The 26,830-nt window shown below is 44.1% G+C and overlaps 3 protein-coding genes across 3 annotated transcripts in view; 1 reads left to right on the top strand and 2 right to left on the bottom strand.

Moving 5' to 3' along the window:
* Window positions 1–2,536: 2,536 nt before the first annotated feature.
* Window positions 2,537–7,986, bottom strand: Cxcl9 (C-X-C motif chemokine ligand 9). The gene is made up of 4 exons (XM_057772717.1): window positions 7,898–7,986; window positions 6,691–6,820; window positions 4,432–4,516; window positions 2,537–3,354 (listed from the first exon to the last, which is right to left on the bottom strand). The coding sequence occupies exons 1-4, from the start codon at window positions 7,956–7,958 to the stop codon at window positions 3,253–3,255; spliced, it is 378 nt and encodes a 125-aa protein (XP_057628700.1). The 5' UTR covers window positions 7,959–7,986; the 3' UTR covers window positions 2,537–3,252.
* Window positions 7,987–11,603: 3,617 nt separating this feature from the next.
* The window catches only part of Art3 (ADP-ribosyltransferase 3 (inactive)), an 88,555-nt gene continuing 73,328 nt past the window's right edge, over window positions 11,604–26,830 (top strand). The window contains exon 1 of the mRNA XM_057772614.1: window positions 11,604–11,702. The gene's annotated coding sequence lies outside the window, so the exon portion shown is untranslated. The remainder of the gene's footprint in view (window positions 11,703–26,830) is intronic.
* Cxcl10 (C-X-C motif chemokine ligand 10) lies at window positions 19,109–21,342 on the bottom strand. The gene is made up of 4 exons (XM_057772613.1): window positions 21,236–21,342; window positions 20,550–20,676; window positions 20,261–20,350; window positions 19,109–19,878 (listed from the first exon to the last, which is right to left on the bottom strand). The coding sequence occupies exons 1-4, from the start codon at window positions 21,294–21,296 to the stop codon at window positions 19,860–19,862; spliced, it is 297 nt and encodes a 98-aa protein (XP_057628596.1). The 5' UTR covers window positions 21,297–21,342; the 3' UTR covers window positions 19,109–19,859.

Below are 26,830 nucleotides of genomic sequence, written 5' to 3'. Positions count from 1 at the left end.
TTTTCAAGGCAGGGTTTCTCTGTAGCCTTGACTGTCCTGAAGTTTGTTCTGTAGACCAGACTGACCTCAGAAATCCGCCTGCCTCTGCCTCCCAGGTATTGGGATTAAAGGCTAGACCACCACCATCACAGCCTAGCCCTATTTAACTCTTAAAGTCTGTTATTGTAAGGTAGGGTATTGGCTTGTTATATGTCAACTTGACACAGGCTAGGGTCATCTGAAAGGAGGGAGCCTCAATTGGGAAAATGACTTTATAAGACCAGGCTATAGGCAAGCCCGTAGGATATTTTCTTGGTGATTCATATGGGAGAGCCTAGGTCATTGTGGGTGATGCCATCACAGGGGTGGTGGTCTAGGGGGCCATAGGAAAGAAAACTTAGCAAGGCATGGTGAGCCAGGGAGTAAGCAGCACCCCATAGCCTCTTTTGTATCAGCTCCTGTTTCTAGGTTCTGCCCTGATTGTGTTCAGTGACGTATGAGATACTGAAGTTTACGTTAAATGAACCCTTTCCTTCCGAAGTTGTGTCTGGTCATGGTGGGTCATCACAGCGATAGAAACACTAGCAGGAGGTGCTGTATTATTCCCCAAAGAAGTTTTGTTTTCTTGTGCCTAAGAAACCCCTTAAAGTGCTGTCGTGTCTATATCTCAATTGACATCACTAGCATTGTTGAAAATTAGGTCAGTATGATAAATAACCAGGCTAGCTCAAGAATAACAGCTATAATTTAAATAAAGAGGGGAAACTCACACTATAAGAGTGGGAGGTCCGACTTAGAATCAGTCTGGTGGGCACCGCGCAGAGGGAGCACGTACCTGGATCTCCCGGTTTTTCTTCCCGGGGTCCAGGTCGCTATGCCCCAATTAGCTGTGACTGATTAACAGAGTTTCCCCATTAAGCATGAGATGAAAGCCAAAAAGCAAATGGATAAAAGATATATGGGAATTATTCTGAAGCCCATAGCAGCGAAAGGGCAGATACAGACATTAAAAAACAAAAAGTTTATTTTGGTATTAGTGACCTTTGATATGACCGTCCTTTCACAAAATAGCTTCAAAGCATATATGCCAATATTGTTTTGGATTAAAAATTAGAGTATATATACGAAGCCATACTGTGGGCATACGCTATATACCCACCAGAGTTACTGAGTGAAAACACACAGTCTTTGGCTAGTTGGTATGGACACTACCCACCTGTCACATGCAAGGCCCACAGGCTAATTAGTTTAAAAAAACATTTTTAGATTTTTTTCCCCAGAATTAGTTACTTGGAGGGAACTAAACAACTTCATGACTATGTAATGGTGTTTGGCTGGGAACAACACTCAAAACCACCTGCAGCATGAGGAATGACAATATTTGGGGAAGTACACTAGTGGAGGCTGAATTTCCAGCTGGAGACATTCTCTTCTGCTTAGCTCACTGGGCCTCATCTCTAAGACAGTTTCCAACCCGCACCCCCATGTCCGCCCCCTCAGAGGCTAGCTCGGCCCCAGCTGTGCCTCCGCCAACAGAATTTACTATTTCCTGTAGCTCTTGCTTCTTTTAAAAATATTTCTGCAAAGATTTCATTTTGATTTTAAATTATGTCTGTGTGTCACGTTTGTATATGGGCTTGTGCACTTGGATCCCCTGGAGCTGGAGTTGCAGGGGGTTGTGAGTCCCCGGTGTGGTTGCTGGGAATGGAACTCTGGTCCTCTACAAGGGCAGACCACCTCTCTAGCCCTCTGGGAATTCTGAAATGAGGGAAGGTGATAATGAAGCTCATACTCGCCTAAAATGAGCTTATTAAAGGAGCTGACAGCTGTCGACTCGTGGAAGCTGGAACCAATCAGCAATGATTTCAGAGGAATTTTCCACTGGGGAAAGGTCTGGCACTTACCAATAAGTAAAGCCTCTCTTCGTTGTGAGCTTTTGTGTTTCGAGATGTCCTGTATGTTTTGTGAACAGTCTGGGGATATCCACAAATGTCTGTCTTAGACATGTGATTCCTATTTGTTAAAGACGTTAGCATCCTGTCACAAGGTAAGGCTATGCTTTTACCCAGCCTTGTGTACTGAAGAAGCCTTAAGACAATAAGAAAGCTAGGCAGAGAAAGAGGAAGGAAGGAAAGGAAGAACGAAAAGGAGGAACAGCAGCATACACCTTTAATCCCAGCGTTTAGAAGGCAGACCTATGTGAGTTTAAGGCCAGCCTGGTCTACATAGTGAGTTCTAGGATAAACAGATGAGAAACTGTCTAACAAAAACAAATAAACAAGGAGGGGAAAAAGGGTTAGAGTTGTGCAATGTGGAGTAGCCTGGATTGGCCATGGCCTTTCTAACTAAAACACACAGTTAGGAAATGATTCAAAACCAAGTTTTAGGCACCATGGAAGTTTTAGGAGAATAACCCATGGCTCCTGCCCTCAAAAGACCATGACATTGGAAAGAGAAAAACAAACACACAAAAAGTAATTAGATAACAATGAAGTTTACTCATGAGACACCAAGCAGCAAGTGAAATAAAACTGAAGAGAATTTGAGTAGCCAGAAAATCTTTTTTTTTAACTGCTTAAGTTTTTGCACTGTTAGTGATCAGCCCCAGGGCCTTGTCTGTGCAAGGCAAGTACTCTACCACTAGGCTACCCCGCAGCCGTCTAAGAGGGTTTTATTTAAGAAGCAAAACTTGAAATGAGCCTTGAAGATGGGATCAATTCAATGACGAGATCACATGGTCTCAAAAGGTACATGGAAGGCTCTGAAAGCCAAGTGTGGCGATCTCTACTGTGGAACCCAAATACCATTAGCACGGATCTCTGCGACAGACTGAGTGCCAGGCCTGTAGGCTAACCCAAGTGCAGCTGCTGAAGGCCAGATTAGTGAGGTCTTATTCACCAGCAGACAGACCTAGGCTTGGTGACGACCTCAGAACCCTCCGAATGCTGCCGTCTAGAAGCCCAGAGACAGCTGTTGGGCATGGGATAAGCACGCATGGATACTTGCCCAGATTTAAGATTATCAAGACTGTGCTCAGGAGCTTGACGGAATTTTGTTGACCGCGTGTAACAAAGACAGTTTTTGCCTCTAGCAATCTTTACTATTTGGATTTTACAATTAACTTTCTAGCGTTAGTTCTACTTTCAAAATCATGCTTTGTATTTTCTAGCCAAGTTAAAGAGCTTACGTATTAAAGCCTGCTCCCCACCGAAGGCATTTTAGTATGATCTAGAAGCCATTTACGCACAGAGCGCTTGCTGGGAAAGTGATCTCTCACGGAACCTTTGAGCGAGGACCTTGGGGTTTTTTAGCTTTTCCGTTTTTCTTGTTCTTTTGATGTTTTTTCCCCCTCTTTTGCTTTTTCTTAAGGCTGATCTGCAAAAAGTGAGAAAAAAAAAAGGCAATGCTTTCACACGTTGTAATTGACTCTCCTGATGGTCGAACTCCTCCCAACCTCCACTGTTCCTTATCCTCAGCACCACCTTAAGTGGCTGATCATCTTTTTCCCATATCAAAGAAGCAAATCCAGCTCTCTTTGCTGGTGTTTGTTTTCCTGGCATCTTGCTGTCTTTATCTCATCCTCCTCCATCACCCACCTGTGCCAAACACAGCCCTCTGGGAACTGGTACTCCTATGAGTCAGGGATTCTCAATCTGTGGGTTGAGACCCCTCTGGGGTTGCATATCAGATATTCTGCTTATCAGAAATTATGAGGTAGCAACGAAATAATTTTATGGTTGGGAGTCACTGCAACACGAGGAATTGTATTGAAGGGCTGCAGGATTAGGCCAGTTGGGCACCATTGAATGTGGATGAGGCTGTGGGAGAGTGTTCACAGTGGATCTGTGGCAGACCTGAGAGTCAGACTCAGGGGCTCGAACTCCCCACTGCATACTCCATGGCCCCTCTCAGACTCAGCTCCTTAACGCTTCACACAGGGTTCTTCCTGCTCTGTCCTGGCTTCTTCCCCATCTCAGTCCCTTTGTTCTCTAGACTTAAATTCCAGCTACCTTACTTCAGACTCAATGAACGAATGAACGCAGCCAGCTTCCTCGTGAAGCCACTAACGCCCACACTGTACTTAATTGACTTCCTGGTAAACACCTTCTCTGTCAAGATCCAAAACTGAGGTCACTCGACACAATGATGTCTACTTTAATACTTTCCATTCTGCCTTCTGGCCAAGCCAATTATCCTTTCCTTCATTAGTTTCAAGATTCTTGTGTATACACAATTCTACACATTTCCCACGAAGTCTAATGACTTTTATATATTGCTAATGATGAGTTGCTAGCGAAGAATGGGGTTATAGCTTGTTAGTTTTGAATCTTTAGCGTATTCCTATTTGATACAGTTCAAACAGATGGAAAATGTATCCTTAATGGCTATACCCTATTCTCCGACTTCCAGGGTGAATCTGAAAGAGAGAAATCTTTTCTTCCCATCACCAACCTGTTTCTCCCAATAGTCCATTAGCTTCTTCACATTTGCTGAATCTGGGTTCAGACAGGTTTGAGTTCCGGTCTTCAGAGTAGCACTGCCGAAGAAACACCAGTGAGATTTCTCCCCGAATAATTTAACAATTCTTAGTAGAAATAGTGGGGGGAAAACAAGGATTTTACTGAGTTTTCCAAAGAAACCACTTAAAATACAGTAAGATGTTTTCCAAATATTATCAGGTGGATTTCAGAAATTGTAGCAGACCTTTCAGGAGAAATCTTATTTTAATATTTTTTCTAGACAACTTGAGAATAAGAATAGCTTTTGCATACAGACTCCCTTGATTTAGGTGTCAAAGGTCTCACATCTTCATAGCTTTCACATCACAATTCAAATTTCCAAGAGGCTGGGAATGGTGGAGTTTGCCTGGAATCCCAGCACACGGGAAGCTGATGTAAGAGGATCGTGAGGTTGAGGCCATCATTGGCTACATTAGAAGACTGTCTCGAAAAAAAAAATTCTAATCTCTAGAAAAGTATTATTAGAATTAAAGACACAGCAATAGTGTAATAATAGGGAAATTTTTGGCATATCCTACATTCCTAGCAATGGGAATTGGCTATACAAATTATGGCGTATTGATATGATGTAAAACAACTTAGCCATTAAAAGTCATGATTAGGGTCAGTGAGTTGGCTCAGCAGATAAGCATGCTTGCCTCCCAGGCCTGGAGGACTGAGTTCTGTCCCCCAGAACCCCATATGAGGAGACAGGAAAGAACTGACTCTACTGAGTTGTCCTGACCTCCACATGCATGTACATTTGAACACACAGATTAATTAATTAAAATTTATTGTACTTTTGATTTACGTGTTTGTGTCCATATGTGTACTTGTATGCAGGCGCCCACTGGGTCCAGAAGGTGGTGTAGGATCTCCTGGGGATGGAGTTACAGATGCTTGGGGCTTGCCTAACGTGGGTGATATAAACTGAACTCGGGGCCTCTGCAAGAGCAACAAGCGCAGCAAGGTGGTAGTGGCGTGTGCCTTTAACCCTAGCGGGGAGGCAGAGAGAGGCAGATCCCTGAGTTCGAGGTCAGTCTGGTTTACAGAGTTCCAGGATGGCCAGGTCTACACAGAGAAATTCTGTCTCAAAAAAAAAAAAAAAAAACCCAAACAAAAAAGAGCAACAAGTGTGATTAACCTTTCAGCCCTCTCTCCAGTGACCCCTCAAACATTTTAAAAGTTATTCTTAGAACTCAGGAGTAGTGTCCAGTGGAGAGTATACGCAAAGACTATGTAAAGTCCTGGGTTCAATCCCTAGGCCCCCATCCCAAAATAACCTGACAAGTATGGCATTATTAGAGAAAATTAACTGATGTGAGAAACTGTCCATTGTTGCTATGCTAAGGAAAAAGCAAATTACAACTGGGAATTTCTCCTTATCCGTAGGGAAGAAAGATGTCCAGGTTCCTACACTTTCAGGTGATGCCTATGTACTTAAGATAGTCTAATGGATAAATTAAAAGTAAGATAGTAACAACAATAAATAATATCAAAATAAAATAACCACGACAATGGACCATAATGAAATTACTGGAAACTTATGAACCATTTGTTTGTAGAATATTCCATTCAATATGTGGCACATAGTTGACTTCAGGAAACCGAAACCTAGGAACTTGAATTAACAGATAAGAGGGAACTACTGGGTATAGTGTGTAACTTAATTGACGTTACTTTTATATGCATGTATCTATGTTCGCATTACATATGAATAGGAACACGCATGTGAAAGACATGAAGGTGCTTTGAAAGACGACATGCTGAGGTTGTGAGAGCAGAACTGTGATTATTATCTTCTTTTCAGTAATCTGCCTTAAACATTTAAGATTCTAGGACCCAGTTTTTTTAAAAAAAAAAAAAAACTCAGTATATCCTTTGATCTTTTAAAAATTGTGTTTTTATTAATTCATGGAGAATTCCACTCATTGTAATTTGATGATATTCATAAGAGCTAACTGTTGACATTATTCAAACATGTTTTCTGAATTAGAAATAGCCTTGAAAAGCTGGTCTTGGAAACACCTTATTTAGATAGTATGTCATCTTTCATTTTCAGTCTCATCAGAAATTTTTTATTTCAGGGGAGAAAAAAAAATGAGCTGACAGATTTATAGAGGAGCCAACTGCCTGTGTAAGCAAGTTGTCTTGAGGGTGAGATCGCCACTGAGCTCCATGTGGGATGCGTGTGCTGGAAGCTTTTACTTACATGATTTCAGTTTTGTTGCACTGAGGGCTTGGGGCAAATTGTTTGAGATCTCTTAAGGACCTGTAGGAGGGGATCATGCCTTTCCTGGTCCTGATGCAGGAGCAACGCTGATTCCTTATGACTAGGTTTCCTATAGGAGAGAAAACACACATGCTTTGGTCAAGGTCTCGCTGGGCATGGTTGATGAGAATGATGATAATTATTGCTGTCCCTGGGTGTGTGACAGTTTCCAGGCAGGCATTATTTCCATTCTGTAAACGAGGAAGCCAGGGTTAAAGACAAAGTCATTTAGCAAAAGGAAGCAGGGGAAATATTTCAGGTTAGGTCACTCTGAGTCCACTACCTTACTCTACAACCTTAGAAGAAGAGAAAACTTCCCCAGTACTTAGTTAAATCCCCACTGACGTTAGGCACACACATACACTCTGTACTGTGAGGATGGAATTCTCAACCCAGTTATTACCTGACCTCAGGGGCATGCAGTTGATGTAGGAATGGACAGAAAGTTCTTCTTGCAATAACGAATTATCACTTCAATCCTTATCCTTTCTCATCCCACTGCTCTGAAAAGTCTTTTTAAATATTCTGTCTTGGTCCCTCAAACCTTCCATCTATTTGCATAGGTTTCACTATCCTGCATTAACTCCAAAACTTCAACTTTAAAGACTCAGAAAAGACATTCGAGGAAGGGTATTTGTCCACCGTAAACCAAATCCTGAGTGAAAAGGCCAGAGGCAGCCTCTCTGGTTTCTGAGTTCCCAGTTGGTTAACCGCAGACATTTATCAGTGCACAGGATCAGATGAGGCTGCTGCCGGAGACAATTTAGAAAAGGATCTCCTGGCTCACCACCAGTCACCAGAGCTACAAATGTCATATCTTGCATGACAAATGTCAGACTCACGTGAAATGGAAACAAAATACCCACAAATTCCTTTACATCTGAAAATGGGGTTTCTCGTTATTCAAATATGATTTTGAACCCTCATTAGAAACTCACAATACTTATACCAAGCAGGCATGTTTGACTTGGCAGATGCAAATTATGACCTTTGGATAACTGGTCACAGCATCCAAATGCTTTGAGTGAGCAATTATTACTTTTTATTGCATGCAAAACATTCAACTTTATCTCCTGAACCAAGAAGTCTTTTTATAGCAATGCATATATCAGAATTGACTAACTTGATACAATGTAAAGCTCCTCACCTTGAACCCCACACTGGTCCAGGAAGATGACACCCAAGAGAAATAGAGCAATTGACCTCATGGCAGAGCAGAGTTCTATGGAGCTGCTGTGCCGGGTTCAAGTTGGAGAAGGTCTTTGGAGAACGTGTTCTTGGGAATCATATTTATTTAGGAAATCCCTTCCCCGTCTCGTCTCGGATTGGCTGGTCTCCTCAGCTGACCTAGAACTAAATTAACCACAAACTCAATTGTCCTGGGGAAACCCCTGCTCTCAGATCCCAGGGAATTTCTGCACGTTTTACTTCCACTTCACATAAATGGGTAGGTTTATAGGAAGGGATGTGAAACCGCTAGTGCCCGCTTTTAGCACAGCCAAAGTTGCTACCTGGATGCAGAATGGATTATATGATGAAGGCTGGAGGCGTGCTTCCCATGTGAGAGAGATGGACGTCCAGGGAAGCGACTCTTTTATATCTGTAGTGCACATAGATCCGTGCACTATGTAGCTACATTAATCTTTTCTCATATTTTCCACACAACTTAAAGCATCTTAATTTGTTGAGGGACTAGATTGTCTTCTCCTTGTGGCAAATTTATTTTGTCTCCTTGTTGCTACAGTTTACCACTTATTTTAATTGTTAGATGAGTTGCATAAGCCACAACTGCTCCATTCCTTGCTACCTTTTCCAAATATTTCCCCCAATGTCTGTAACACTGATAGCGTGACTATGGCATGAGAACATGTAATAATGAGTATTTCCCAAGGGGTTCAAAAGGGGCTGCATCTATTAAACAGCATTCAACAGCAAATAATTTTAAAAATAAAGTAGCTATCAAAACATCCTGGCTGTTCAAAATTCTTGTAGCTGTTGAAACTTCAACCAGAGTGTGACGATGAGAGACATAGCATCACGTGTCCTCAGAGAATATTATTTTCTGGGACAGGATGAGAGCTGGAGGAAAGGGGGAAAGCAGGACAAAGGGACAAAGCCAAAAATTACCCTTTCAAAACAGGAACAAATAAAATCAAAAGTGCATAAAATGCTAGTGCTATATATAGTCCTTTGACGCTTCCTGTCCAGATAAGGGTGCCATTAGAATCTAATAAAAGCACTGCAAAATCTGACCGAATGCTGGATAAGACTGGCAACAGGTGTCAGCGTCTTCTCTACTTCACACAATAGTTAAGATAGGACTGGCCAAAAGTATTAGAAAATTTTGCCTTTACTTCACATGATCATTGAGTACACTTGTTAATAGGGAAAGATGGTAGATAAGAGATGCTACTGTTTTGTAGTTGAGCACACACAGTGCTAGACTTTGTTTCCACGTCAACTGCATCTAGACTTTCAATCTTTTTATCTCCCCTAGAGACAGCTGGACCAGCTTTCAGTGAACTAGCGCAGGCAGCTTCCTTTTCAACGCAACCTAGAAGAACACCATTGGATAAAATGAACAGTAGCATGCAAATTACTTTTCCTCTTCTCTCTAGATGAATGCCATTGGATAAATGAACAGTAGCATGCAAATTACCTTTCCTCTTCTCTCTAGATGAACGCCATTGGATAAATGAACAGTAGCATGCAAATTACCTTTCCTCTTCTCTCTAGATGAACGCCATTGGATAAATGAACAGTAGCATGCAAATTACCTTTCCTCTTCTCTCTCCCACCTGTTGCTCCCTTCTTTCTTTATTCATCCTCTTCCTAGATCTGCTGGTTTGACTGAATTGCAGGCAACAACCCCAGGTATACCTCAGTCTTGTTAAGATAAAAGCAAAACATATTTCTCAAATCAAAATAAAAGTCATCTAAACAATATTTACCAACTTTTTCACTATGTACTCTGCTTCTCTATGGAAAAGCATATGTAACTTAATTAAAATTGTTTTAAAATAAACGAACCAAAATAAAAAGTAAATTTCTCCCTAAAGAGAGAAAAAAATACATATATGTATATATGTGTATATATAAATAAATACTTCTAACTATATATACACACTATACTAAGAAATGGATTTTATAAGGTGAGGTTGAACTTTGGTTGAACACTAATCATTCTAATGCAGATTTTTTTGTTTTGTTTTGCAATAAGATCAGGGACTCATTCTGTACACCCCTCCCCCCCCAGGCTGGCTTTGAACTTGCCATTCTCCTGCCTCAGCCTTCTGAGTATTGGGATTGTAGATCCGCATCCTGCGTACTGCTAATGTCTAAGAAGTTTTTAGGCGTCCCAGACTGATGGCTGTCCTCAGAGCAGTTATTCTTCCCCTCTCCCTAAGGAGTGCACGTTTTAGAACAAGAGGATAACTTACAGCTCCATTTTATGTTACATGATGTACAATTTTCACTCGTTTCTACATGGATTAGTAATACAAATATTACAGAAATTGTTTTGAAAAGCAAAGCTTGCAGTGACTTTTGACAAGTGTATCCATTGGTTATGTTTAGTGCTGGAAATGACTGTGACGGTGGCTAGGGTGGACCTGGGCTCAGGTACCAATTTTACTACTTGATGACTGTTGGTCGAGTATTGATAGCCCCTGCCAGCCTTGGAACTCTCGCCCAAGAAAACAACGGTCAGTTTCACAAGCTGTTGTTAAAGATTAATAGCAAGAGTATGCTGCCAGTGGATAGCATCAGAGATTTGCAGCCAGTCAGAGGGTGGAGAATTAGTGACTATAGAGTGCTCTGATCTTAAACAGGACATCCGTGTCACCTCTGCCTCCAGGTTCAGGGAATATCCCAGAGGAGGGGCCAGAAAGAATGTAAGAGCCAGAGTTGGGGAGGAGTGCTGAGAGATTGTTTTCCGTTCTGGATACCCCATTGCGTGCATAAACTCAGGGCGGCTGTGTTTACCTGCTCAGGACAGGCAGAGCGTGATAGTAACTGTTTTGTCATGCCTAGAGGAAAGGCTCGGGAGGCCACACCCTTAATTAATGTTTATGAGTCAAAGAGAAACAAGAGTTCAAAGTAAGAAGGGCATTTCTGGGAAGAAGAATGGTTTCAGTAGGAATGAGGGATGAGAGAGGGCAATGGGTGGGGGAAAACGCCTGAAATCCAGTATATGCATGTAATTGTCAAAGTGTATATAGATGGAACATTCTCCCAAACGCAAGCACCGCGAAGCCGTGACTCTTCTTTCTAGCAGAGCTGATGTAGACTTCCTAGAATAAAGAGGAAGAAGGCTCAGTATGAGCTGTCTAGTTTATTTTTCCAGACTCTACTTGCATCATTTTTTTCTTGTCGTGACTTTGGAAAAAAAAACATTGCTCTTGTCTTTTTCATGTCTGTAACGTGACCTTTCTTGTCTGTAATGTGATACTTTTACCATATTCAGCATCCCGACTTTGGGAAGCCGTCACTTAGCGCCACAAGCGCTAAATCTTCGTGTCACCTCACGGCTTGTCCTCACTGAGCAGACAGAGTAAGTAATGTTAGACTATCTGGGATACTCTAATCTCTACTACTAGGAGGAGGGTTTGTAAAGATTCATGTTTGGGTATGGCGATAACCCAACACCTATCCTGGAAGAATGTTCTTGAAGCCTAGTATATACTAGTAAATAATACTCAGTATAAATGTTCACAAGTGACAAATAGGGACCAGAGCCCAGCTGGGCAGATCTGGCATCAGCCGAGAATTGAGATCTTGAGCCACAGATTCTGTGACCTCTCCTAGTGGGACTATGCACAGTGCGCATGCCCAGCCAGTTTGCTTCCAGAACTTTCACCCAGAGCGACCAACGCTTACTCTACGCGTGTAGTTGATGAGGCTGCCTGCACTCGTTCGTCTACTGAAGAAAAGAAGCACTTTAGGGAGGAAAGGTAGTGTGTGCCTGGGGCTCTCCTCTCTGTCCCTACTCTCCCCCAGCCTCCTGGCCTGAGAAGGCCATTTGTCCCGAGGAAGCCCAGCGGAGGCTCAACGGGGAGCTCGTCTTTCCAGGAGCCACCTAGGTGGCTTTCTCAGGAGCCTTGATGAGGGTGGGAGGGAGCAATGGCTCCAGAAGCCTTGCTCATGGCATGGAGGTCACAGGGCTGGGGAATAGGACTGAGGTGACCCAGAGGAAGGTCCTTTGGGCGGGAGCTGGTGTTGAGGTCGGCCGGAGCCCCTGAGTCCATTAACCCAGGATGTCCGGAGCCACAAAACCTCAGAGCCCCAGATGCTCCGATCCCCAGAGGCAGCGAGCTCCACAGCCCGGGCTCCCCACTGCCTTGGAAGGGTTTCTTCCTCACTAACAGCTAAGGAGGCCTCCCGAGCAGCGGGAATATCCTTCCATGGTAAGGCTTCTCGGATTAGTCTGGGCACTTAGGCATGAAGGCTTAAGATAGACCAGTTGGGTTCAGGCTCTTCAGACATTTGCTTTCCAGACTCCATTTTTGACAAATTCAGAACAGCTTCCAGAGGAAGAAGTGCGGTGCAGACTGGAGAGAAAGAAGAGGGAGTCCCCAGACACTGCGTTTATGGATAGAAGGCTTTTTAGGAGAAAAAGAAACTTGCTAAGACAGACAGGATGTTGCTGGGGTTTCTCACAGGCCTGGGAAGAAAGCCAAGGATTATAAGGACTGTTGGAATCAACAGACAGTTCCTAATTCTCCCTTGGACAGCAACAACAAAAAAGTCTTCATTTTTCCCAAGTCAGTGTCCCTGAGGAAATCACTGGTGATGTAATCTCCAAGAGCCAGGCACAGCAGGCTTGGTGGCCCTGTGTGTGTCATCGGCCTCCCCTTCCACCTGCTCCCCAATGGAATTGTAGAAATCCGTCTAAGTAGGTTAACAGTGGGCTGTCGCAGTAGAGACAGGGTGCTTCCCTTTGCAAGTCAGGAGGGAAGTGTCTCTCAAATTGAAACTCCTACTATGCTTGTTTGAATTTCTCACTATGCCCCTCTTTTCACTGGTTTCTGCTACTATTCAAGGATCCTAACTTTAAAATGATGTATTTCTCGAAAGTCTCAAGCTATGAGTTTAGCATTCTGAATTCTTTTCCCCTCAGTCAGGGAGTCCTTCCTTTAACCAACAAAAACAAACAAACAAAAAACTGAAAAACTTTTTTGCCAGCAAATCGTACTTTTGTGTATTTCAGGCCCTTAACAACGGAGCAAATTCTTTCTTCATTAATCTTATTATCTTGGCTTCGTGGTTTATATCTAATGAAAGCCCCATGGCTGGTTAGATTTGTAACTAGATAGTTCTGAGAGAGAATGTCTGGACAGCTTTTCAAGGTCAGATGTAAGCTGAAGCTGGCTTGTCCTGTGACTTTTGGCAAGCTGGTCTGCAATCTGATGACATGCATAGACAACAATCACAAAAGCCTTGCTTCCAAAACCGAAAGAAATCATCCTGAAACGAGAGGACGTGTTTTTCTGTTTTAAATATTCACACTTATTGTAAGTGATTTACTTTAGAATTTAGAAAATAGCTCTCCAAAAGCCGGGACACAGAAGTTCTGAGTGCCTGCTGCTCTGGCTGAAGGCGCAGGTTCGGTTCCCGGCACCCACATGGCAGTAACTCCAGTTCCAGAGGACCTGTCACCCCTTCTGGTCTCCACAGCATGGCATGCATATGGCACACAGACGTACCTGCACACAAAACACCCATACACATAAAACTATGTAAATCTAAAACAAAAACCTCTAAGGGGAAAATCCTTTTCATTAATTTATTTTTTTTTTGAGACAGTTTCGTGTAGCCAACCTGACCTAATTTTTTCATGTAACTGAGAATGAACTTGAACTTCTGAGTCCTGAGATTACAGGTGTGTGTCTCCATGCTGAAGACCCCATGTTCACAAGCACCTTATTTACCTTGTGTTCTCATTCATTCTAGTTCATTCATCAAACTGTTATTGTGATTTTAGATTCTAAGGACACAAATTTTTCTGCCCTCAATGAGCTTATCATTTCCTTGGAAGCAAATCAACATTAAACAAATAATGACTATAGGGCCAAAATGTTACATACAAGGACAGTACACAATTCCTGGGTGCAGAGAATCTCCATCTATTGTGAGACGCTTCTTCAGGCAACTGTTGGACTAGATCTGGAGGGGAAAGCTGGAATTCCTAACTGCAAGAAAGTAAAGAGGCACGAGAAGGCATTCAGAAGGTGCAGGGGCTGTGCAAGGGTAGAAGACGATGGAAAAGGAATTGTGAAGATTGGGTCGAAAAATGTAGCCAGCCACTGAAGGGCAAAGGGGCTTGGAGTCTGTGAGGGTGAAACGAAGGATTCTAGTCAAGAAAGCACATCATGGAGGTTTATGAAATGCACAAATACACACACAGGAACATGCACACACACGAGCATACACACAAGTGCATGCATACATGAACACAAGCACACACACACAAGCACACACATGAGCATGCACATGTATGAACACACACACCCTACCTGATTGTATATCTTCATCACTAATTTTGTCACATTTTACTCATTAATTTCATTTTATATAAATATTTCCTTTGCCTCTATGTGGATGACGTACTTTTTTTAAATAGTTCTTTATATGTCTAGACTGTTTTCAATGCTGGACATTTGGGTTGTCCCTAGCATACAATAGTGCTCTAAGTATTTTGTTTTCTGGTTCTGTGTGAGGCAGTGCTCCCCTGTAGTCTCAGGTACTGAGGAGGCTGAAACAGGATGATTGCTTGAACTCTTGTGTTCAGGGCCAGCATGGAAAACACGATGAAACCATGTCTCCTAACAGAAATGTTTAGTCTTTCCTTCTTTGACATTAAACAGACAAATGATAAGAATGTTCAATATTTTCTGTAACATTTGATTGCTTGCCAGAAAGAGAAGGCTAATTTCATAATAGCCCCAACTGATATGTACATGTATTTGTTCCTCAGCCTTCTATTATTTGTATTTATTATGCAAAAATTGGCGTATGAGATTTCCAGTTGTACCACGTGTGTGTGTGCACGAGCTTGCATAGTCATGTGTGTACAGGTGTATAGAAGCCAGAGGTCACCCTGACTGCTGTTCCTCAGGTGCTTAGTGTTTCTTTAAAAAAAAAAAAAAAGGCTCTTACCATCCTTGAACTTGCCAGTAGGCTACTCTAGCTGAGATTTACCTATCTCCACCTCACCAGCATGGGGGATTAGAAGCACAAACTACCCTCTCCCAATTCCCAGTCCCCCACCCCACCCCATTCTTTTCTCCTCTGTTCCTTCTCTTCACATACAGTTGGGCATCCATGCTGTGGGCTGTCTTACCTGGTGGATATCAGTCAGCCATACCGTGGGCTGTCTTACCTGGTGGATATCAGCCAGCCACGCCATGGGCTATCTTATCTGGTGAATGTCGGCCAGCTATGCCATGGGCTGTCTTACCTGGTGGATATTGGCCAGCTATGCCATGGGCTGTCTTACCTGGTGGATATCAGCCAGCCATGCCATGGGCTATCTTATCTCGTGGATATCAGTCAGCCATACCGTGGGCTGTCTTACCTGATGGATGTTGGCCAGCTATGCCATGGGCTGTCTTACCTGATGGATATCAGCCAGCTATGCCGTGGGCGATCTTTTGTGGATGGGTTCTGGGGATTGAACTTGGGTCCTCATGCGTAAGTGGCAAGCGCTTTACCGACTGAGCTATTGTTCCAGTCCTCTATTTTATATCAGTTACATTTCAGCTTGTCTTGGTTTCATACTTATATAGTCTACCTTTCTAAGATCAGTTGTCAAATAGGGCCAGAGTACAGTAGTCTTCTGATCTTGATGGATCTACTTCAAAACCTTCAGCAGATGCCTGGAACCACAGGTAACAGCAAGCCTTGTATATGACTATACTATTTTTTATATACATACATGCCTATGATAGGTTTAACTTATAAATGAGGTATGCTAGAAGGTTACAGCGATAACAGTATACTCCAACAGAGGTATGTGAGGGCGATGTCTCTCAGAATATCTCTCAACAACCTTGTAGTGGCTGTGTTCGAACCTGTGGAAAGTGGAATTGAGAATACAGGGGATCACAGCATTGACATTGTAGATATATGTCAATTATTTACATATTTTGGATGGGAAAGTATCCACTTTACTTAAGTGGTCTTTATTTTGTTGCCTTCCTTTCATGACTTTTTTTTTTCTTGAATTCAACTCACATCATGAGTTGAATTCTTTTGTGGAAGCCGGAGTTTCTGGTGTTCTCAGACTGTGACTGCATATAGAGATAGGGCCTTTGAAGAGCTGATTAAGTTGAACTGAGGGCCCAAAGGGGAAATCAAAGAATAGATCTATTAGCTAGAAATGTCAAATCACTTGTCTGAAGCATGCTTATAGAGCTAAGGAAGCCAGTGCAAAGAACAACAAAATGAAGGCAGTAATAACGAAGTGGGAATTATAAAAAAAGAAACTGTAAGTTTTGGGACCTGGAAAATTTGAAACCTTCAGCAGCTGGTGGGAAAGCATATTCCTGAGGCCCCGGGATCAGTCACCAATATCACACGAAAACCCAACTGAAAATCATACAAGAGGTCTTCAGTGGCAGTTCTGAGGAGTCAGGAGGGAAAAGAACCAACATATGTGAAGACAAGATCATGGGGATTATTGAGTCTGAGAGCAGAAAGAAAACACTGAGGAAGAGAAAATAGAACCTAAATGTGTGACACCTTCAAGTTGGCCCACATCCTTAATGTGAGCTTAGGAAAGAGAAAGGGGCGGAGAAAATGTTCACAGGATCAAGACCCTCAGCTTCCCAAACAGGCACACTCAGTGCTCTGTGGTGGCGGTTTTGGCTGTCCGTTGACCACATCTGGAATTAACTCAAACCCCAAAAGGCTGGGCACACCTGTGAGGGACTTTTGCTTAACCGAGTCATTGAAGTGGTGAGGGCCACTTCTAATCCAGTTCTGAGGTGGGAAGACACCTTTAAGCCGGATCTTTTGAGGTGAGAAGACCCACCTCCAGGCCACACCATCTGCTGGCAGTCTGTACAAAGGACATGGAAGGAGGAAGTCTTTGCTCTTTGGCCTTGCCATTGCTAGCAAGTCCGTTCCTTCACTGGCGTTAGAGCCTACAACTGGGATTCCAGTGTGACTGAAGACCAGCTGAGACATCCAGCCTGTGGACAGCTACTGGGTTCTTGGGTTGTATGTTCTTTAGGTACCCATTATTGGGTTAGCTGGACCACAACCTCTAAGTCATTCTAATAAATCCCCTTTCTCTGTATATAGAGAGATCCATCCTGTAAGTTCTGTTACTCTAGACAACTTTAATACCTGCTCCAAATAAGACAAATCGGAGATCTGTACAGAGATACTCACAATCACTTGTCAAAATTTTTAAACAGAGGATCTTGAAATCAGAGGCTGGAGGGGGCATGGCATGCTTGTGCACGGCTTCTGTTTTTATCAGTTGTGTGCCGAACACCACCGAAACAAGCATTTTTCTGGACGCTCGGGCAGTATCCCTCACCCATCCTTAGTAGGAATAGCTGCAGGGTAGGCAGGAGCATCTAGAGTTCACTGAGGCTTGGCACAATTCCCTGAAGCAGCCATGACTGAGACGAGGCCCCTGCGAGCAGAATCCCTGGCTTCAACAGGCGGAGTCTCAGGGCTTCTTACAGCTGAGCTACCGTGAAGCTGTCCAGGCAGCAGAGCATCATGGTGACCGTCCACTTGGTAGGCGAAGAAGGGGTTGACGGATTGACAGCTCTTTGCACAAGGTAGTGTCCCATGCAGGATCCACAACTCGATTGGACTGTTATTCATTGTTCTCCAGCCTCAGCATTTTTCAGCACTGTGAGAACTAGTCAGCAGGGTAGAAACTTCAGCGCGATTCCAGTGTATGGGGTCTTCATCAGTGGGCTCTTACCATCTAGTTCTGATGAGTAGCCAGCACTGCTGGAATATCCTTGTATATGTCCTGTGAGACAATGGATTATTGGATGGTGATAGAATTGCTCGGGCATACAAGATGAGGTGTTCAGCTTCGGACTATCACACTCTTTCCACAGAAGTCGTGACTACTTGTTCTCACTAGCCGTGAAAGGACCTTCCTCGCTGTTGTATATTTTTCTGTTGCCAGTCTGATGGTGCAAAGTGAAGTATTTAAGGATCTGAGCACACATTTCCTTCATGAAAACGAGGCTGAGGATCCTCTCATGTTAAGGACATGTGCTTTTGTTCTTCTGTGAAAGTCCTAACTATTTTTCAGCTGTTAGTCTTATTTTAACGTTTTTATCCATGAGAATTCCTTCAACATTTGTACTGTGTGTGTGGTGGGTTGAGATGGGGGAGTGCACATAGCCTATGCTGTGGGTGTGGCAGTCAGAGGACAACTTGCTGGAGTTAGTTCTGTCTTCTTGGGTCCCGGGGGTTGAACTTAGGACTTCAGGCTTGGTGTCAGGGGCCTTTCTCTGCTGAGCCTTCCTGGAGACCCCCATGAGAATTCTTCATACATCCCAGAGTCTAATAATTTATCAGCGGATAGTGTTGCAGGCATCCTTTTAGTCACTGATTAGGTCATGTTGAGTGTCTTATTTGGAGAACTGAGTGGACAGTGGTATAATTAAACAAGTCTATAAAACAGGTGAAGACACAGGGCTAGCAGGGAAATGAACTGACTCCGGTTTGCCTGTGCAGTATTCTGGCGGAGAGGTCGAGGAGTCTGTTCGAGTTTCCTCTCTGCTGCTGTGCTACAGACCAAAAGCAACTTCAGGGAGGCAAGGGTTGTCTATCACCAAGGGAAGCCAGGGCAGGAAGCGGGAGCAGAAACCACGGAGGAGGCTGCTTACTGGCTTGCGTCCTGGTTTGCTTCCCCTGGCTCACGCTCAGCTAGCTTTCTTATGCAACCCGGAACCACCTGCTCAGGGTGACCCTGCCCAGCGTGGGCTGAGCCCACCCACATCCGGCATCAGTCGAGACAGTCACCCGTGGACATGGCCACAGGCCAGTCTGATTTACACATCCCCTCAACGGAGACCCCGTCTTCCCAGACGACTCAGTTGTGTGGAGTTGACAATAAAAACTAACCGGGACAGGCCCCTGCCTGTGTCATTCTCCCATGCCTTGCCAGTCGTATAGGACTCTTACATGGTGGGCCTTGAGGAGGCTGCACTTAGGAGGAGTGTGATAGTTCTTCTGATCTGTTTGTCCTCTATCCATCCCATACCAACTTCTTGTCCAGGCTGTTGAATCTCTAAAGCTCTGAAATAATTCTCAGTCAGATGAACCACAAGGCATTTCAGATTAGCTATTATACTTTATTACCTTTTGGACTCAATATTTTCAGTATAGTACATTATTTTTATTTTGAAAACCAACACCTTTTGTGTTATGTAATATTCAAAACCACTTGTCTGTATAAACTTCTCTAATGACTCATTGATATGTGTAGTCAGTTATAAAAGTTCTTCCATATACAATGAAAATCGTACAAAAACCATACATCTGAAACAGTTGTTCATTAAATATTTATACATACATTTCCATACATTCTAGCTTCCTGTCAGTACTCTGAGTTACGAGGGCCCTTGGGAAGACGGCAGTAAGCCGTGAGATAAAGCATGGCCTCGGGAGCAGGTGGGTGGGGTCTTACTGTGACTGTGTTTGAGATCAAAGAACCCAGGTAACTCAGAATTGAGGAGATCTCCTAACACCTAAGACAGGGAGGACGAGGAGGGTGAGAGGAGCAGGCAGGGCTTGGCACAAGGCTAAGAGTGTAGCACCTCAGCGTAGCTTATGGTACAGCGCTGGGAGAGCCATCACAGCTGTTTGTGTGAGAACTCAGTACCAACTCTTAGAGTCGGGAACTCTCGTTACTGGAGTTGCTGTTGTCTCAGGACCATGAACTGTCCATCGTCCTGATGTCACTAGGAATAGCAGCTGATGTGACCATGGTTGGTCACCTTTCAGGAGAACCAGGGACAGTTAAGGCTAGCCACACTCGGTGTAAAGGGAAGTGATGGAGACGGGCCCTTGGCTGTCCGTCTGTCTGTCTGTAGGTCACAGCACTGTGGTGATTGGCTTCTCTCTGGTTAAGGAGCTCTTTTAGACCTGTAGAAAGAAGACAGTGTACTGAGTGGAGTAGACTGACTTCAGTCTGGGAACCCAAGGACCCTTGAGAAAAAGGCTTGGTGCACTTCCTGCTGCTAGCCAGTTACTGTGGGTCACAGTGGCTATTGTTTTTAGAGAGGCAATGTGGAAATCGGACAGCTTTATGCATGGACGGTTATAACCACAGGTTGCAGTAATTACCTGTCACTACTGGACAGTAGGTATTTATGGCCTGAAGTGATACCTCAGTGTTGTGTAAATGGAGGTGGGAAAAGGAGCATGGGGGGTCACGGGACTTTAAGGCAGAGATCCCACAGCAAAACCCAGTGCAGAAGCCGCTTCCTACGATTGCCATTTCCTGAAAGAACAGCAGGAAACCCACCTTTTTTTGCTAACTGCTTTCACTAAACTCTTGATGGCCTCAGACTCTGGATTCAGACATCGCTTCTCTTCAGTCCTTTTCATTGTGGCACTGTAGAAATGGGCAATGAGATAGGTAGATTAGCATCAGGCCAACAACAGAGGCAGCATCCAGGTGCACAGTGAGTTCGAGTCCCGTCCGTTAGGTGTAGAGTTATCACACAGCCTTGGCTGGCCTGTCCCAATTACCATCACATGTTTAACATGCAATTACATATGGGAAGTTAGCGGCAGGTTGGGGTTTGACTCACATGATCTCAACGCGTGGACAGGATTGACTTGCAGGAATAATCTCCAGTTTTCCTATGGCCCTGTGTTTTATGGGCCGGTTATCAATCTTGATGCAGAAGCAGCGGACTGTTCTGGAGAGAGGGATTCCTGTAGGAAGGAGGAGAGCGACACAGGGAAGGTTAGTTAGCTTACTGTTTCATTCCAGGCACTTAATATAAGTGAGGCAGTCATTAGCAGAACCTGTCCCCATTATTGTCACTTCATCTGAGGAGAGAGATGTAGCTCATCGTACCACAGGTCTGAATGGTTAAATAGCTCATTACTGTGAAGAATGGAGCTGCCTGCAACTTGTTAATGATGAAATCACACTCTTACGTATAGATTATATTATTAAATAGGCTAAGGTAAGGAGGCATCTGTCTTAACCCCCCCCCCCCCGCTTCGCTGCTCCTCCCCTCCCTCCTCCTCCCTCCTCTCACAGTTCCTCCTCCCTACCTCCCCTTCCCCTCTTTCATCTCTTCTTCATTCCCTTTCTCTTATTCTGTTTTTCTCTGACTTCAACCAGCATAAGTTGTGCAAGCAAGAGGAATCTCTGCCTGTTTCCTTTCCTTCCTAGGCACAGAATAAAACTTAGAAACGCACTGTTTAGACTCGAGCCCCGCCATCTTTCTGACCTGGGAAATTAAATAGCCCTGGTGTTCCTTACCCTGTGTCCCACTCAGACTCAGCAGGATGAGGCAGAAAACGAGGGCAGAGCTTGCGTTCATGGTGCTGACAATGGAGGCTTCGGGATGGCTGGCTCGGGACAGATGTCAGTCAGCTGCGGTGAATGCCTCAAAGTGCAGGCTACTGTGCAGTATTTATCTGCAGCGAGTTTCCCTCCCTGGCTCTTGATTGGATGGCTGTGGAGTTGACTCAGCAGGACTTCAGTGTCCTTTAAGGGAAGTTCCCTGTTGCAAAATTGAGGTTATTTGTGTTTATTGTGAGTTCTGAGTTTGGAATTTCCCTCCCTGATCCTTTTAATTTTTAACAAGTGAGCGAGTTAGGTTTCACTTTCCAGAGCATGAGCTGTTTGAGAAAAGAGATGGAGTGCACTGCCAGATAATGAAAATGGCTTTAGAATCTCTTCTTTCCCCTCTTGTAAAACTGAGTTAATATTTAAGTCAAGTCCTAAACACAGTTTTTATTTTTGTTGCATTTTCATTATTTACTTTTGCTTTTTATTTTTTTGAGAAATGTGTTTATCTTACAAACTTTATTATAAAACCTTGCAATAAATAAAAAAACACACACTAGATTTTTCTTATTTATTAACCAGATTTAAAGTCTGTACAACTTAACGAGCTTCTGTGTGCTAGAACAGGCATTCAGAGCAGAAGCTGTGGGGCCCTGAGTGCAGGTGATGGTCACGAGTGAGAAAGGAGGGTGTAAAGCTGGGCATCGCTCTAGTTCTGATTCTGTCGTGGATTTCTTGATTGTTTTCTTAGCGAGTGTGTGGCAGCAGGATCAAGGATGAAAGTGACGCCCACTGGATGTGGGCATGACTCTGCAGTGCAGCAAATGCAGCAGCAGGTGTTAGAACCTAGAAGAATGCATGGGAGAGCTTTCACAGAGGTCCCAGGGATGCAGGGACAGGCCGGGAAATGGCAGTGATTTGTCCCGGGATGGGGCTATCAGTGTACTGGTTCAGAACGGTGCCAGTTGCCAAGAATGAAGCCCATATCTGCAAACTGGAGAAAAGGAAGTCTGTCACCAGGACAGGAAGTGAGTTGCTGTTTGGGAAAGATGGAAATTTCTAGAGTATTAAATCCTAGGTTGATGTAGTCCAAGGACTAGAAGAGAGCTAAGCCTTCAAGTGAGCAAGGCAGACAGCTGCGGGAATCTGGAAGAACAGAAGGAAGGCTACTGAGGCTAGGTTGACAGAGGCCAAGAGACTTAGGTGTTGCAGACTTCTGATGAGGGGTGGCTCCTATGAGAGGGTGCCCCAAGAAGTCCCTCCACACCTGCTTCTGCAGACTGGTACTGCATTGCAGGCATGTCAGAATTCCAGCGTGGACTCTGAATGGGAGGGGCGCTGAGCAGGGTAACATTAAACAATCACAAAGATACATGGTGATAGTTTTATTTTTTTATGACGCAAGTTCACAAGATGCAAAGGAGAAAACAGATTCGAGGTAGATAGCAAATGGATGACTAATAGTCATTCATTAAGAAGAAAATATTTTAGTGAGACTTGCGTAGCATTGAGTATCTGTAAGTCACTCATGAGCTGCAAGAACCCAGGACCCCGATCTCAAACACTTGAGTACAAAGAGCAAACTCTAAAGAGCAGATTCATGGTCAAGGGTCTTGACTTTCCCCTCTGTCTGTTCACTGGGATGAAGTCATCTTTGAGGTTATTTTGGAGTTTCTGGAACTAAAACATCTAGGAAAGGTTTAAATTAGATTTATTTTATACAGAATTTTACGCTAAAATGAAAATTACTATAGTCTATAGTATATATGCATTTCATGTATGTGTTACCTGATAAATCGACACATGATAGGCACGCACGTGTGTTTTTTTAATTAAATTTTTTTAATTAAAAATTTCCACCTCCTCCCCACCTCCCTTTTCCCTTCCCCTCCCCCCACTTCCCACTCCCCACTCCCCTCCCCCTCCCTCTCCAGTCCAAAGAGCAGTCAGGGTTCCCTGCCCTGTGGGCAGTGCAAGGTCCTCCCCCCCCTCCATCCAGGTCTAGGAAGGTGCGCATCCAAACAGGCTAGGTTCCCACACAGCCAGTACGTGCAGTAGGATCAAAACCCAGTGCCTTTGTCCTTGGCTTCTCAGCAGCCCTCATTGTCCACCATATTCAGTGAGTCCGGTTTTATCCCATGCATTTTCAGTCCCAGTCCAGCTGGCCTTGGTGATCTCCTAATAGATCAGCCCCACCGTCTCAGTGAGTGGGTGCCCCCCTTGCGGTCTTGACTTCCTTGCTCATGTTCTCCCTCCTTCTGTTCCTCATTCGGACCTTGGGAGCTCAGTCCGTTGCTCCAATGTGGGTCTCTGTCTCCATCCATCGCCAGATGAAGGTTCTATGGTGATATACAAGATATTCGTTAATATGGCTATAGGATAGGGCCATTTCAGGCTCTCTCTCCTCAGCTGCCCAAGGACCTAGTTGGGTACATCTCTCTGAACCCCTGGGAACCCCTCTAGAGTCAAGGCTCTTGCCAACCCTAAAATGGCTCCCTTAATTAAGATATATACTTCCCTGCTCCCATATCCAACCTTCCATTATCCCCCAAGTTCTCCCCATCCTCCCCTTCTCACTTTTCTCTCCCCATCTCCCCTTTCCCCCATCCCAACCCATTTTTTAAGCAGTTCTCTGGACTGAAAACAGACATTTTTGCCCTGAATCCTGACAAAGAATATAGCAAGTATGACATGCATGTCATAGCATTTTTGTGGCTAAAGGAAAAGCATGTATTTTTTCCTATGTATTGAAATCTGTAAAAAATAAGAACAAACCCAACCACCTATGAGGTTAATGTCAAATGACTAAAATAAAGGTATCTAATGTGGAAGTTTCTAGGAACATATACTCACTGTGTTTGAAGACTGAATCCTCAGATGATCCTTAAGAGTGGGGTGTACTTATAGGCTGTATGATCACGCACACCTTTAATCCCAGCATTCAGGAGGCAGAGGTAGGTAAGTCCCCAAGTTAGAGGCCAGCCTGGTCTACAGAGTGAGTTCCAGCACAGCCAGGGTTACACAGAGAAACCCTGTCTAGAAAAAACAGGAAAAAAAGGTGAGGTGTGCTTACAGGATGTTCATGGTGGAACACACCTTTAATCCTAGCATCTGGAAGGCGGAGGCAGGTGAATCTCTCTGAATTCAACACTGGCCTGGCCTACTGCGTTCTAGGATAGCCAGGACTATGTTGAGAGCCCACTGCAAAGAAAAAAGTTGTACTTAAATCGCCAGAAGGGGAAGCATATGCAAGTATAGACATGCTACCAAAAAACAAATACAGAGGAACCAACCAGCCAGTCGGTAAGGTTGGTGAGTGGCATGGGGTATTGGTCCCTTGTTGGAGTCTGGAGTTCAGCAGCCAGTCGGGAAGGGTGGTGAGTGGCATGGGGTATTGGTCCCTTGTTGGAGTCTGGAGTTCAGCATTGCAGGTTCCCAACACCCCTGTCCCCAGTTGTCCCCAGCATGCTCTTGGAGACCTAATTATGCCAAACAAATCTGATAAAGATGAAGCCACAAATTATTCTTGTTGTTATTATTGCTGTTTTTCCAAGTCAGGGTCTCACTATGTAGCTATGGCTGTCCTGGAACTCACTATGTAGACCAGGCTGGCCTCAAACTGACAGAGATCCATCCACCTGCCTCTGCATCCCAGTGCTGGGATTAAATGTCTGTGACACCATGCCAGCCTAAGATGCAAATTAAAAGTTGATTCCTTTTTGACCTACCTCCAGACCCAGCTATTCCAGTTTTGGGTATTTACCCAAAGGATGCTCAATCATACCACAAAGATATGTTCTCAGCTATGTTCATAGCAGCTTTGTTTGTCATAGCCAGAACCTGGAAACAACCTAGATGCCCCTTGACCAAAGAATGGATAAGGAAAATGTGGTATATTTACACAGCAGAAAAAAAAATAATGGCATCTTGAAATTCGCGGGCAAATGGATGGATCTAGGAACCATCATATTGAGTGAGGTTACCCAGACCCAGAAAGACAAATATATGTACTCACTCATAAGTGGCTTTTAGACATAAAACAAAGAAAAACCAGCCTACAGTTCACAATCTCAGAGAACCTAGACAACAAAGAGGACCCTAAGAAAGACATACATGGATCTAATCTATATAGGAAGTAGAAAAAGACAAGATCTCCTGAGTAAATTGGGAGCATGGGAACCATGGGAGAGGGTAGAAGGGGAGGGGAGAGGAAGAAGGGGAGTAGAGAAAATATATAGCTCAATAAAAACAGTAAAAAAAAATGCTGAAAAAAAAAAGTTGATTCCCTTTTGGTGTGGGCCTTTCCATCCGGCTGGTTGAGGTATGGATCCAGGCCACCCCAGTTCCAGGGTCAGGGTGCCTGGGAACGTGAACTAGGAATCTGTTCTGCCTCTCAAGAAGAGAAGCAAAACAAAGATTCCTTCTTTTGTTTTGCATGGGAACCTGCTCAGGGCATAAACCTCATGAACTATGGGGAAGGGTTCAAGAACAGCTATGGTTTGGCTAACCTGCTAGGAAGGCCAACCTGACCTGCGTGGGGTATGTGAATGGAAGAAAAAAAAAGGAAAAGTGATAACTTTTAAAATTTATTTTTATTTCAAAAATTCTCGAGGCTTTTGGTCCATTTACTAGAATTCACTATTCAGGACTCACTTTGAAAAAAAGCGAGTTAAAGAACTTAGTTTCAGTTTCCACTTCGTTGCTTCAGCTCCTCCTCCTGTAATCATGCCATCAGACCAGAGAGGAAACACAATAAAACAGCCTGTCCCTGGATGCTTGTGAGTGCAGACCCAGAGAAAAGGGCTTTCTGAGAAACGAAAGCTCTTAGAAGAAGCGCAGGAGCCAGAGGTTCGTAGCCGGGATTCCCCGCGCAGATGCAGGACACGGCTCTGACTTGGTATCAGCCAAGCTTCCTCATCTTAGTTTTGACTTGGCACTTGCTGCGTGGACGACTCACGTGCATCCCTGTAACACCGCTGTCTCCTCATTCAGGGCAGCCTGAGCCCTGGGCAAAGGAAGCGCTGACAAAGGAGTGACAGATAGCAGTCCCCCTTGGGAGAGAGCTTCTGTGCAGCTCATTCTGGTGGTTCTCAGCCTGTGGGTCGCGAGCCCCTGAGTCGCACAGTGGCTACCCTTATAACCGTATCAAACTTACAGTTACAAAGTAGCAATGAAATAGTTTTATGGTTGCGAGTTGCCACAATAGGAGCTGCATTAAAGGGTCACAGCATTAGTGAGGTGGAGAAACAGTTTTTCTGTTTGTTTGTTTTTCAAGACAGGATTTCTCTGTGTAGCCCTGACTGTCCTATCTAGCAGTTGCTCTGTAGACCAGTATGGCTTTGAACTCAGATATCCACCTGCTTCTGCCTCCTGAGTGCTGGGATTAAGGCATGCGCCACCACTACCCGGCTTTGAGAACCACGGTTTTAGACCATGCTGGGGATCCAAACCGGAACCGTGGGCATGCTAGGCAGGTGCTCTACCACTGAGCTGTGTCATATCCCCAGCTTTCCCTGTCTCCTGGTGGGAAGTCCTCTGGATGACGGTTACCACTATTGGCACGTG

Source organism: Chionomys nivalis, chromosome 6 (genome assembly GCF_950005125.1).
Source record: "Chionomys nivalis chromosome 6, mChiNiv1.1, whole genome shotgun sequence".
Classification (NCBI taxonomy): Eukaryota; Metazoa; Chordata; class Mammalia; order Rodentia; family Cricetidae; genus Chionomys; species Chionomys nivalis.
The sequence above is the reverse complement of the archived record's forward strand: the minus strand, read 5'-3'. Positions and strand labels throughout refer to the sequence as shown.

What these genes read in the sequence shown, in the direction of transcription:
- Cxcl9 (XM_057772717.1), bottom strand. Translation starts at nt 7,958, where the DNA reads ATGAGGTCAATTGCTCTATTTCTCTTGGGTGTCATCTTCCTGGACCAG. An exon ending in GGACCAGTGTGGGGTTCAAG is followed by an intron (nt 6,821 to 7,897) that starts GTGAGGAGCTTT and finishes TCTCTCCTATAG; the next exon opens with GAAACCTAGTCATAAGGAAT. An exon ending in TGGACTATTGGGAGAAACAG is followed by an intron (nt 3,355 to 4,431) that starts GTTGGTGATGGG and finishes CACTTTTTGCAG; the next exon opens with ATCAGCCTTAAGAAAAAGCA.
- Cxcl10 (XM_057772613.1), bottom strand. Translation starts at nt 21,296, where the DNA reads ATGAACGCAAGCTCTGCCCTCGTTTTCTGCCTCATCCTGCTGAGTCTG. An exon ending in GAGTCTGAGTGGGACACAGG is followed by an intron (nt 20,677 to 21,235) that starts GTAAGGAACACC and finishes TCCTTCCTACAG; the next exon opens with GAATCCCTCTCTCCAGAACA. An exon ending in TGTCCACGCGTTGAGATCAT is followed by an intron (nt 20,351 to 20,549) that starts GTGAGTCAAACC and finishes CCATTTCTACAG; the next exon opens with TGCCACAATGAAAAGGACTG.